The sequence below is a fragment of the Diceros bicornis genome, chromosome 3, assembly GCF_020826845.1.
Source record: "Diceros bicornis minor isolate mBicDic1 chromosome 3, mDicBic1.mat.cur, whole genome shotgun sequence".
NCBI lineage: Eukaryota > Metazoa > Chordata > Mammalia > Perissodactyla > Rhinocerotidae > Diceros > Diceros bicornis.
In genome coordinates this window covers 53,667,736-53,680,403 of record NC_080742.1, presented here as the reverse complement: position 1 = coordinate 53,680,403, position 12,668 = coordinate 53,667,736, and the positions used below count along the sequence as shown (strand labels likewise).

Genomic DNA, 12,668 nt, shown 5'->3' with positions numbered 1-12,668 from the left:
TAAGAGAAAGGCAAAGTAATCTTCATTCACAGACAACTAGAATTTTCTCAAGCTGGAAGGCAAGTTTGTTATGGGAGAATGGGATGCCGATGGGTGACTGGGTGTCTCAAAGGCCACCCAGAATCCAAAGGGAACCACACCTTGCTGAATGCCCAACTCACTGGACACTCTGGGGCATCCCTTTACACTGTCTGTATTCCTTTGGGAGCTTCTGAGCACTTCTAAATTGATGCCTTTTGCAGGTTGTTTAGCATTTCTCCTGCAACAAGGCCACCCTGCTCTCTGCTGGTCCTCGAGATAACTTCAGCAGAGCTCACGTCCTTGTCCTGCCTGGGCAGAAGGGATGGTAGGGCAGCAGTGACACTGCATAGTGTCAGGGGCTCAGCTTTCCTGTTTTTTTCCTCTCAAAATCCTTGGTGAATCCACTCAATTTTATGGCAGTGCTATTATGTTTTGAACTTCAGTGATGATGATAATGTTGGGGAGCAGGAAGCTGGCAGGGGTTTTCCTACAGCTGCCATCCCCTCCTCCTGTGGTAATTGAGGCTATCTGAGCATCTTCCACTCCTTCACATGAACTGTTTTCCAATTTCCTTCATCCAGCCTCATGAACTGCAGATTGCTCCTCTGAGAGTGGCTGTCCTTGGAAGTTACTTCTGCCATTTGGCAACTGTTGACAAAGAAACCAGTTTTCTTTGCAGGATTTACCAAACCCAAGGTAAAAGGGTATACGAGTGCTGTCTAATAGAAATAGAATGCAGCCACATATGTAATTTTAAATTTTCTAGAAAGCACATTAAAAAGATAAAAAGAAACAGGTGAAAATAATTTTAATAGCATATTTTCTTTAACCCAGTATATCCAAAATGTTATCATATCAACCTGCAATCGATATTAAGAAATTATTGAGATATCTTACCTTCTTTTCTTTGTACTAAGTCTTCAAAATCCAGTGTGTATCTTAGACTTATAGCACATCTCAATTTGAACTAGTCACGTTTCAAGTGCTCACTAGCCACATGTAGCTAGTAGCTACCGTATTGATTAGTTTGGGTCAATACCTATAGACTCAAGTGTTACAAATTACAGCATTTTTTGTTTGCTCTGTGGTGCTGTTTCTTGTTGGTTGGGTCATATGCAAATGTATACTTGTTAATTGAGTCCATTTAATAATGTGGAAAGAGAAAGAAATTGCCTCCTTTGACCCACCTTTTGTAGGGTAATAACATTGGCAAGCATATGGCAGTCTTTGGAGATGACCTTTGGTGTGACCTTGAAGCCAGGGACATTCTGACAACCAGGGGGGACATTTCTCTCTGGAGAGACTTGTCTCTGGGAGTGAGCAGGCCTGCTCCTGGGGCACTTTTTGTTTGTTAAATCCAGTTATTCACGATGGTCAGAGGAGACTCTTAAGAGGTGAGGGGATCAGAAAAGGGCTATGAGAGCAGACCCTGAAACAAGAAGCAGAGCAAAGGACCCCTAGAGTGGACCCCTAGGACTTTTCTCTTCAATCTAGAGGAAAAATTTTATTCTAGGTCTTTATTAAAAGTAATTTTAAGTGCGCTGTTCTAGGTAGTTAATATTTTTTCAAAGATCCCTGGGTTGCAGGGATGGCTTGCTGGATCCTTTTCAAGTTGGCTTTGCTTCTGGTTCCCCTCTAAAAGCAACTAAATTATTTAGAGTTAAGTTGCAAGAAAGCAGGAATCATTTTCTTTGGCCAAAAGACGTTGTTTGTATAATCGCTGGACACTCACTCAAACTTGTTGCTGCACGTTCATTTTTCTTTACTCGTCTTGGTGAAACCAGCTGGTAGGGGAATGGCAGGCACGTGGCGATGTTTATTCTAAGTTTATTTTCCCTCTTTCTTTGTCTTCCCTTTTCCTTGGAAGCAAAATACGTCCCTTTGGAAGAACAGCTTGGTTGCAGAAGTGACTACTGTTTCATTCAATGGTTGCATTATTTTTCTACTGCTGTCTGCTCCAGGCAGGCCCTGGGGAGTCAGGCTTCCTGAACCTTACAGCCCTAGACCCCTGCAAAATCACCAGAAAGAAGTAGGGCCAAAAGTGTGAGCCGTGGGCGCCAGAGGCCACGCCGTTGTCCCTGAAAGGGTAACAGCTCTGCCTCCAGTTGGGAACATTTCTGGAACATTATACCCCACAGCTGAAGTTTAGTTTTTCTTTTGCAGCTGAGCTTTTGGGAAACCCTTGAGGATGACCGTATATTGAGCTGGATATTAGTGAAATTAATGCTCTTCTGTTCAGGAGAAAGGCGCTGGTGGGTCATGCTAATTGCTTCAGGCAGAAAGAACTCCTGGCTACGTTGGAGTTTGTAATAGGAGAATGATAAGTAAGGCAGCCAGAGGAGGAAGTGTTGAGGGCTGCTTTGTAGGAGTTTCATTGATTTAGCATCTGTAGGGAAAGCTTCTTTTAAAAAAATTTTTTTTTGATTAGTGAACAGGAGAACATTCAAAACTAAGACAGATAGCAGCCAACTGGGAACGCTGTGCAGCCTGGAATAGCTTAGGCTGCTGTTCAATCATTTCCCCAAACAGGAAACCACAAAATGTTAGAGATTAAGGTCACTAGATCATTGGGAAAAGAGCATAACTTTGTCTGCAAAGTATTATGATGGATTGTAAATGGGCCAAAATATAAGCATAAATCTTTCGTCTAAAAATGCAACAACAAAATCCAGCCTTCTCACAAAAGCACAGTTTGCTTTCCTGTTGTACTGAGAGACCAAAGCCACCTTCTGCAGCATTTCTGTAATTTTCCTTATAAGTAGAGGAGTAATCGGAGAAATAAAGAGAAAAGCTTTGTGTTCTCTGTCAGTAACATGTGTGTTTGGGTTTGAATTAAAGAAAAAAAGTTGAGATCAGTAAGTGGCCCTCACATGATTTATTTCCAGTCTTATGCTTTTATGCTGGCAACAAAGAAAATATATCAAAATGCACATTTATGTACATTTCTGCCCCAAATCCTTCTTTCAAGTATCCAGTTGTACAGGCACCATTAAACGCACAGATGTCTTTTTTCCCCGTTGATTATCATGTGACACCCCCTAACTTACTTGAATCAAAGTCTGAGTTTAAAGGGTGTGGGATCTTTTTAGTTGAGTCTGTGGGTAGACTGGTCTGCAGGTATCTTTGGCTAACACCGTTGGTTGCTTTATATCTGCCTGGAAAATATTTACGCTTCAGAGGCGTACACTGTGTAAAATGAGGGTTAATCACCATCTGATTCTGTTCATTAGGTCTTTACTAGGGAGAGATTTTCTTGCTGAGAGAGTTAAATCCACAAAAAAAACGCTTTATTTATGTATGTACATCCAGACCCTGAAAAGTTTATGGTTTGAAACGTTAAAAATGACTAGACTTTAGAAAGATTTAAGTGAAACTGACTTTTGTTGACCGCTCTTTTAAGGAAAACTTAGAGAATGAAAGAGTAAACTTGCCTTTCCTCCTCTGATTATTCACTGTTTTGAAAAGTTAAAAAAAAAATCTGGAACGTGAGGGAGGACAAGGATCACAGCTTTTCATATCTGTTCTCTGGGTGCCTAGTTCTTAGGCCCTCCATCAATATTTACTGCTGAATAAGTAGAGATTTCATATGAGCAGATTAAACCAATGAACAAACAGAACACACTCCATGTAGAAGTGAGCATGCTCTCTTTTCTCCAACTCAGACAAAAGACCACTTCCCTTCCGTTTCAGATGTAAGCGCAGCTCAGCTGCCTGTGGATCCAGGAAGGAAATGAAATAGATGAACAGAGTTGGATTGCGACCTGTTGATTTTTCTTTTTCACCCATGACAAAGACATGGATACAGAGAAATATTTTTCTCTTCTAAGAGAAACAATAGCATAAGCATTGAATAAATGACAACTGCCCCTGTACCTCTCTGGGGGGACACTAGGAAGGGGTGTGGCTATGTCGAAGGGGGCCAGCGACGGCACAGTGTTAGCTCGTTGTGGCCGAGAGGAAATACAGGCTGAGGATGGTCAGATCTCCCAGTATTTAAATGCTGGCATCTAATTGCAAAAACAGCAACAGCACTGTGTAGACTAAAAGAATATATCTGCAAGCTGAAGGCAGGCCTCAGGCAGCCAATTTAAAACCTCTGCCCTCCACCAAAGATGTTTGTATTTCAGATTATTCTTGATGAAGAGTTACCAAAACATTGATAAAACCCTGCTCTTCAGGTTACAGGACAGTTTTATCTCAGATCCCATGTGGCCCTCCCAACAACTCTAGGATGTAGATATGCCACGTCCTGAAAGAGAAGATGAAGGCTCAGAGTGAGTAGATGACACATCCAAGGTCACTCAGGAAGCACAGGCCTTGGGAGGCTGAGCAGGGCTGGGGCTCAAGACTGTCTCCAGGTGTCACACTGCTTTTATAAGCCCCTGCTGTTTGTTTTGTCAAATTGATGACCTAGTGCAGTCGTGTTAGAATTCCAACTCTTACATCCTAAATCACAATTGTGATCCACAGGTGACATCTCATTTGGAAATTGTGGAGCTATTTGAATAACTATGTTGAGCTACTCAAATGTGGCGATAATATTCGTGTCTGGTAGTTTTGCTGCAAGCATCTTTGCCTCAAACATTGTCGCCGCATAACTAATTGGCCGTAAATCAGTTTTGCCATAAAAGATAAAATAACTGGTGGCCTTTTTTTTTTTTCATTTCATTTCTACATTGACGAAGTTCTTATAGTTACTTCCTTTTTTTGTTTTTTTGGTGAGGAAGATTGGCCCTGAGCTAACACCTGTTGCCAATCCTCCTCTTTTTTTTTTTGCTTGAGGAAGACTGTTCCTGAGCTAACATCTGTGCCAGTCTTTCGCTATTTTGCATGTGGGTCACCACCACAGCATGGCTTGATGAGTGGTGTAGGTCCACACCCAGGATCCAAACCCGTGAACTCCGGCCGCCAAAGCAGAGCACATGAACTTAACCACTATGCCACTGGGCCAGCCCCTCACAGTTACTTCCATTTTTATATGACATAAATCTTAACTAGCCCTCATAAGGGTCTACACAGTGATGAGTAGAAGTGGTGGTAATGATCTTAAAATAGTTTGCATTTCTTCCAGTTAGCAATGTTCTTGATGGCTTTACCGAGCTGACAGTTGACAACGATTTGCCCCAAGAGTTGGTTTCTTATTTTGAAACGCACTACGTTGGAGGAGGAAGAGGGCTGAGGGCCTCTCTTTTGAGGGCACAGAGTTGAACCCACATTTCCCATAGAACTAAAACAAGTTCTAAAAATTAAAAAAAATAAAATCAGTTATTTGCACAGTATTGTCATGAATCTACATACACACATTTTAAGTGCATTCAGATATTTTGTATTTTGCTATAAAGTCATTTTAAGTTTGTTATCATTTTTTTGTACTTCATTGGGTCCTTTTTGATTAATGTCCCTCTTTTATTTTCCGTGATTTTGTCTTTTACATCAAAATTGCCTTATGACCAATTAGTTATGCAACAAAAATATTTGTGGCAAAAATGCTTGAGATGGAAATGCTTACAGCAAAGATGCCTGTGGAGAAACTACCTAGACCCAAGGATAACAATAGCCAGCATTAATTGACCGTTTAATATGTGCCTTGGATGCTGAGAGCTTTACATGCATTATGTTATGTAATTTTCCAATTGAGATAGGCAGTCAGGTAGACGTGAGCAGGGGATCATAGTTGGAGACCTAGTTGCTCCAGTCTAGCGTCTTGCTGGCATCCTACAAGATGCAAAGACCCACCTGGCGCTGCCACCGGAGTCTGAGACCTTCAACCATGACGGTAAAAGTAACGAGTGCACAAAACAAAGCCTTCTGCTATACACCTCTAGAGCACATTGACCTTTCTTTAATTTACATGCAAATGCCATATGCATCAGCTCCCCTTCCATGGGGGATGACTGCCATGACAGTTCCGGAGATTCCCCTAGAAGGTCAAGAACTCCCCCTCCCGACGTGTGGGTGGAGGAAAGACATTATTGGTGGATAACCAGATAATGCTAATATCCCTCCTAAACAGCCCAAATAAAAATAAAACTAACCCAAGACACGGGGCAGATGCGTTCTCTGGCACTGCCTGCTCCTCACTTGGAGTGTACCTGGCCTTTCCTCTAATAAATCTTTGCTTGCTTGCTGTTGCCGTTGTGTCAGTGTCTGAATTCCTTTCTTATGCTGACCAAGAACCTGGGCGATCGGACTTTTCAGTCTGGTTACACAATGACCCTCTGTCATATGTTTGTCTTCTACCCACTTCACAGATGAGGAAACTGAACTCTAGACAGGCTGAGTAACCTAAGATAATCTTGCTAGGAAGTGGCCGAGCTCGGATTCAAACCCAGCCACAGAGCCTCTGTTCTTGACTAGAAACATGCATCCTTCAATCCAAAGAGTCACACTTACCTTTAGGTTTGCTCCTTGCATGTGGAATTACAAATATAGAATAAACCATCTGTGTTCTTTTTTGGGCAGCGAGGCAGTGTGGAAGAGGAGTTAGAAGCACTCTTTGGACTCAGGCAGATCTGAACTTGAATCTCTGTCACCAGTTGGCTCACCTCCCTGCCCCTCTGTCTCCTTACCTAAAATGGGATAAATAACACCCACCTTCTGGGTGTGTTGTGAAATCATGGATGTAAAATGCTTAGCACAGTTCCTGCAACATAACAAGAAGAATGAGCGAGTTCTATTATTATTCACAAATATGCTTTTAAAAGCTATACTCTTTACCATACTTTTTTAGCATTTAAATATGGGGAAATTCCTTGTGAGCTTGAATCCCACACTGCAAAACTAAAAGTTCCTCAAAAAGTAATTTATGAACTGATGGCTCTGACTACCAAGAAAAAACTGCTGAGAAACCGTGCCCAATGTGTGTAAAATTAGTAGTGAAAGGCATGTTATTTCAGGAGTTTGAATACATAGAGTCCACGTTTATCCTGGCTGCACTTCCTCCTACTATAGGCCTTTGTCTGCAAGAGTGAGTTGGCAATCAAGTGTTTGACACAAAAAGACCATCTGCATATTCTGCAGGTTTGTTTTAGAAGAAGTCCTTTATTGAGTCTTTCAAGTCATTATCCAATTATCAACCTATTTGAAATGGAGGGGGACCTAGTCCTCCCTGAACTCCCAGTTTGTGACAGGTACTGTGCTAGGAACTCTGCACATTATCCCATTAATTCTCATTGCAATGAGATGTAGCTCTTACCATCTTCATGTCCAGAAAAGGGAACTGAAGCCCATGGAGGTTAAGCCACGTGTCCAGGGCTTCCCCGTTACTGCATGCTCAGCATGTGTGGCACTGGTCCAAGGGTATATAAGTTTGGGTTTCATGCTTTTAGCGACCGAAACAACTCTGGTTACTTGAAGCATGAAAGGAATTGATCGGAAGATATGATAGGTCACAGAATTCATGGAAAAATTGAAGAACTGGAGTGAGGAAAGATAGGGACCAGGGAAAATTCTGGGGATCCAGGTAGCAAAATTAACGGGCAGACTTATCAGGGAACCCTGTGTCACTCTGCCCACAATTTAAATTCTAGGGAAAGAGCATTTGAGTGCCCTAGCTTAGGTCACATATCTAAGATTCTGTGCACATCTCTTGCACAGAAGAGGCAGGATGCTGTGATTGACAGCCTCCGCTAGGGCTGTATCCATTGAGGAACTGGAGTACAGTTACCAGGAGAAGGGAGAGTGGACCTGGGCAAGCCAAAACAGCAGACGGTCACTACAGCATTACACAAAGCCTTTAAAGAACACGAAGTCTAGAGAATAGACTATACTCTGTAAGTATCAATACATTTTATGGGGTGCCAGGTACTGTGCAAGGGCTGTGGATGGAATGAGCACTAAGAGAGCCCCCATTCTCAAGGATCTGATGCTATTCCACAGCTGCTTAATCAAGGCCACTCCCTACAACAAAAGTGAGGCGTCTGTCGCCAGCTGAATAATCACACATCCTAGTCCATAGAGCCAAAGTGAGAAATGACTGAGACGTGTCACCAGAGCTGAACAAACAGACCAAGATTGTTTCTGAAGTGGAGATGTGAACTATGTCTCAGACACAACCAACTCTCCCTTTCCGAGGCTTTTGGCAGCACTAAACATTTCGCTGTGGGGAGTCAAAGAATGCTTGTTGGTTTGAAGGAATTTAGCTCCTCTCTTAAGGAGTTCCAGGTAGAAGTTTAGAAGTTTGGAATCTAGGACACATTCTGGCACCTCGCTGTGTCACAATTTCCTTAACAATAAAGTGGAGGGGGGCATTGTAATACTTCTTGTCCTGACCTCCTGAAGCAGTATGAGAATAAAGCCATATGTGCATAAAAGCACTTCAAAAAGTAAAGAACGGGGGCCAGCCCGGTGCCTTAGCTGTTGAGTTCGAGTGCTCTGCTTCAGTGGCCTGGGGTTCACAGGTTCAGATCCCGGGCGTGGACCTACCCACCGCTTATCAAGCCATGCTGTGGCGGCGTCCCACATAAAGTAGAGGAAGATGGGCACAGATGTTAGCTCAGGGCCAATCTTCCTCAGCAAAAAGAGGAGGATTGGCGACAGGTGTTAGCTCAGAGCTAATCTTCCTCATACACACACAATAAAAGTAAAGAACATAATGAAAATGCTTTTCTCATCTCTGTCTTTTGCCAAAAAAAAAAGAAGCTTGTAATCCAAATCACCTACTACCATCTCTTGTAAATGCTTGACTCTGTAATGAGTTTTTAAGATCATCTATGAACAAACTAAAGTTATACGTTTTACCTAGTTGTCATGAAAAATTGAGAGCTGGTAAGATTTGAGTTAGCACAAACCATTCCTCAGTAAAGACCCAGCTTTTGCCAAACTGAATTGCCAACCTCTTAGTGTTATTGTTTGTTTTATTATTTTTTCATTATAAAAGCATCCTAATCATGTTTACCAAAAAAAACTTAGAAAATAGTCAAGTGAAAACAAAGCACCCGTACTTTGACTACCTTAACTGCTAGTATTTTGATGTATTCTTTTCCCAAGTGTGAAACATCTTTTTAAAATATAGTAATTATAGAGCACAAACAGTGGAATCATAGTTTTTCATTGATTTTTTTAGTAAGTATTTTTTCTTGTCTTTGCATAACCATAAGTTTCAGCAAGCTACCCAGTGAGACCTCTAAGTCATAAAAGAAAAGAAAATTCTCTAAAAGGAGTCCCTTTGCTCCTTCACTGAGGCTCACAGCTGACCAGAAAGGAAGGCGAGGAAACTGGGTGTTGCGGGGTGCTGCCTGGTGTGTCGCTGGAAACCCACTCCAACCAGCCCTTTCCTGGCACCGTGTTTTGTTAGAGTCGCTACTGACAAGGGCAGTGTAGCTAAAAGCTGCATTCACTTCTGTCTCCTCCTCTGTCTTTAGACTTTGTTGCTTAAAATACCAGCAAGCCTCAGGGGGAGGTTTGCCCCAGACTGTCCCAGTTTTAGCCTGAATGTCCTGCATCCTGGGAAACTCCTGAGTCCAGGGCAAACTGGTAGAGTTGGTCACCCTACCAGGAAGAAGTGGGGCGAATGTGTGCAGATGCTTTATAATTGGCTAACCCGTCAGAGCTTAGGCCTTGTCCTGGAACTCCTCTGACTATCAGGATGTGGGGAGCCAACATGTGCCCTTGGGCTTCAGGGCCACCCACCCATATGCTCCACCCACCTGGCTTCTCAGCTCACTGTCACTGGATCCTGGGATGTCTCGCCCACTCACCCAGCCCTAGAGGCACACAACTGGGATATTCCTGTGGGCGCTGGCGAGAGTAAATGTGACATTAAGATAAAAATAAAAGCTCTGGAATTTTTATATTTAATGCTGGCAGCCTTAATGCCAGCTCTGAAATCACTCGGCTTGATCATTAATCTGATTTCTTTTTTTGTTGCATTTGACTTATGTGCCCTTTAGAAGTTAAAAATGTTTTCCTTGCTTTGCAAAGGAAGGATTTCCATTTGCTCCCCAAAGTAGGCCTTCTGCACATCACATGCTCAAAAGTATGCAGTTCAGCCCTTCACTGCCTTGTTCCAGAGAGTTAATGCTCTTAGTGTTGTGATGAGTCTTGAATAACAAGGGAGACAGCTCAGGGCCGGGCTGCATTTCAATTCAGTTCAACGAATATGCACTCTAATGCTGGATGTATAAGCCTGTTTTTGCAGTAACCTGTGGATTTTGCTATCACCCCTTAAAAATGAAAAATTCAAATCAATTTCAAAATATACTGATGATAGTAAGGTAGCAAGAGACACTCAGAAAGATACAAGCTTCATTTAGTGGCCACAAAGAGGAAAAACGGCCAGATATACTTGTGTATTTGCTAGTTAATCAGCATCTCTTCATTGAACTCCAGAAGAGGAATTACTTTATAGATGATTATCTTCGTTAATCAGTTATAATCAGGCCTTGCTAGAATGGTGAAGTATTTAAGCCTTGTTCGCTGGTATAGATCATGTGTAATTGTTTCCATACTGTTGGCAAAACAGCTGGAGTAGTTTTGCATGGGCCATAAGAACTCAAGGTCTTTGAGGCAATTTCTTTGTATAAACAATGCAAATTTTTATTGCTATAGTTGAGTTGAGTTTTTTTAAGGAGGCTTTAAATCGATCAGGATTTTTCCCTCGGGGTCTCTGCTTAGGAGAGTGGAGGTGGTGATGGTGACTGAGTAACATGAAAGACCCCGTGTTCCTGCAGTGGAGGCCCGGGGATCTTTCATCTCAGGCTGAATCTTGGCCCACTGATGCTTGAGGATTTGGAGTGTGTAAAAGTCCTGGGCTTTTTAATTATGTGTAAGCCTTTTAAGAAGCCTATACCGAGAAGGCAGAGATGGGAACATATGCAGTGAAACATTTTATATCCAATTTGAGGATTCAACCAAAGGTCTTCACTTGAGCCAAACCAGAGCTTCCAGACAGATCAAAGGTAGCATGAAGTTGAGGAAAACTTCTTTGTTGGGGGTAGAGTGACAGTACTTTATGAGAATTAATGCTGTGTTAGTTGCAAAAAAATAGCCTACAAAGAGTAGAAAACAAAGGGGAAATTTACTCAGATTTCCACCATCCTAAATTAATCAACTGTATTCATTTTTTTAAGTTTCATTCCATATGTGTGATTATGTATACCTATTTTATACATTCATAATTGTAACATGTATTTGATGTTCAGCTTTCATACTTATTAAGTGAAAAGCATTTTCCACATTGCTGCATGGTTCAGTCAAACACTTTAAATGGTTTTGCAATATCCCGTAGAATTTCTGTACCACCATTTATTTAACCACTCACCTATCATAGAACTTTTAGATTGCTCAAGTTTTTCACTATAAGACTCAATGAATATAGTTACATATTTTTTTTTATTTTGGGGGGCTTCTTTTCATAGAATTCATTACAGAAGCTGGGGTTACTGGGACAAAGAGTCTCAACATTTTAAAGCCTACATTAAAAATTGACCATTGTTTTCCTGAAGAGTAGTGCCATTTTACATTGTGCCCCATGGTTTCACAACTTCATGAGCATTGGGTATTATCTGAATTCTTTTTCAAGAACATTGAAAATTGTTTTGGGAGAAAAGATAAGAGTTGCCTCAAAGTTGTTTCTCCTATAATATCCATCAACTTGGCCAAAAAAACCCTCAACTGTATTCTAGGAAGAAAGGACATTCCTCACTGCTGACAAGTGGCTATCATATTTAAGAAAAGGAGGTCTTGGAAGTGGCGTGGCAGACATAGTTGCCTTCAACAAGTAACAAATCTGAGGCACCTGCACCTATTTGTGTGCCTCAAAAAATTATAGTTGCCACTGTGAAATCATTGTAAAAGCAGGATGGGAGGAGGGAGCAATATGGATTAGCAACCCCCGAGAGAATGCCCAGCTTGCCAGCTACTGCAGTGCCTGAAAGTGAAGTTAATGAAATGCAGGCTTCGTGAAAATCCTAGGGTGTGGTATTCCTTAGTTCCACTAAAATGTAACCACAGTCCTCCTCTTTAACATGGCCATGCATCCAAGTGAAACCTATATCACTGGGTAATACAACACAAATGCTTTTGCAACCAACAGAGGCCTTTATGTATATTCTTATGAAGAATCAGACTTTTGGAAGAATGCAATGGTTGAGACAAGGCTTGAATTTATTTCAAGTTGTTGGTGTGTTGTAGCCAACTGGAAGAAAGTGACCCTACTGCTCTGCTGAGCTGACCTCTCTGAAGAGAGCGCTGTGTCAGAGAATCTCATGTTCCCTTTTCTCTCTCTTTTTCTCTCTATTTATACCTAGATAGACTCACTGGCTTCACCTGCTGACTCCTGCATTTGCCCGATTTCATTTCAGGTTCTGATCTACAGTGGCCAACTGGACATCATCGTGGCAGCTCCCCTGACAGAGCGCTCCTTGATGGCCATGAACTGGACAGGATCCCAGGAATTCAGGAAGGTAGAAAGAAAAGTTTGGAAGATCTTTGAATCTGATGATGAAGTGGCTGGTTATGTCCGGCAAGTGGATGACTTTTGTCAGGTATGAAAACGCTTTGGGGCATGAAGATATGTGGGAATGAGATAGTGGGATTGAAACTAAAGCCAGAATACCAATAAGGCATGGCTAGCCTTAAGCAGAGCGACACAACAGCCAAAATATGTGTCTTCTGCACCCTACTTTAAGAGAAGAGTGGTCTGAGTT

At 41.9% G+C, this 12,668-nt stretch overlaps 1 protein-coding gene across 2 annotated transcripts in view; it reads left to right on the top strand.

Moving 5' to 3' along the window:
* CPVL (carboxypeptidase vitellogenic like) overlaps positions 1–12,668 on the top strand; it is a 130,693-nt gene that overhangs the window by 89,039 nt on the left and 28,986 nt on the right. For both annotated transcript variants that reach the window (XM_058527596.1, XM_058527601.1), the window contains exon 12: positions 12,324–12,506. In XM_058527596.1, the coding sequence (XP_058383579.1) occupies positions 12,324–12,506 (183 nt within the window). The remainder of the gene's footprint in view (positions 1–12,323; positions 12,507–12,668) is intronic.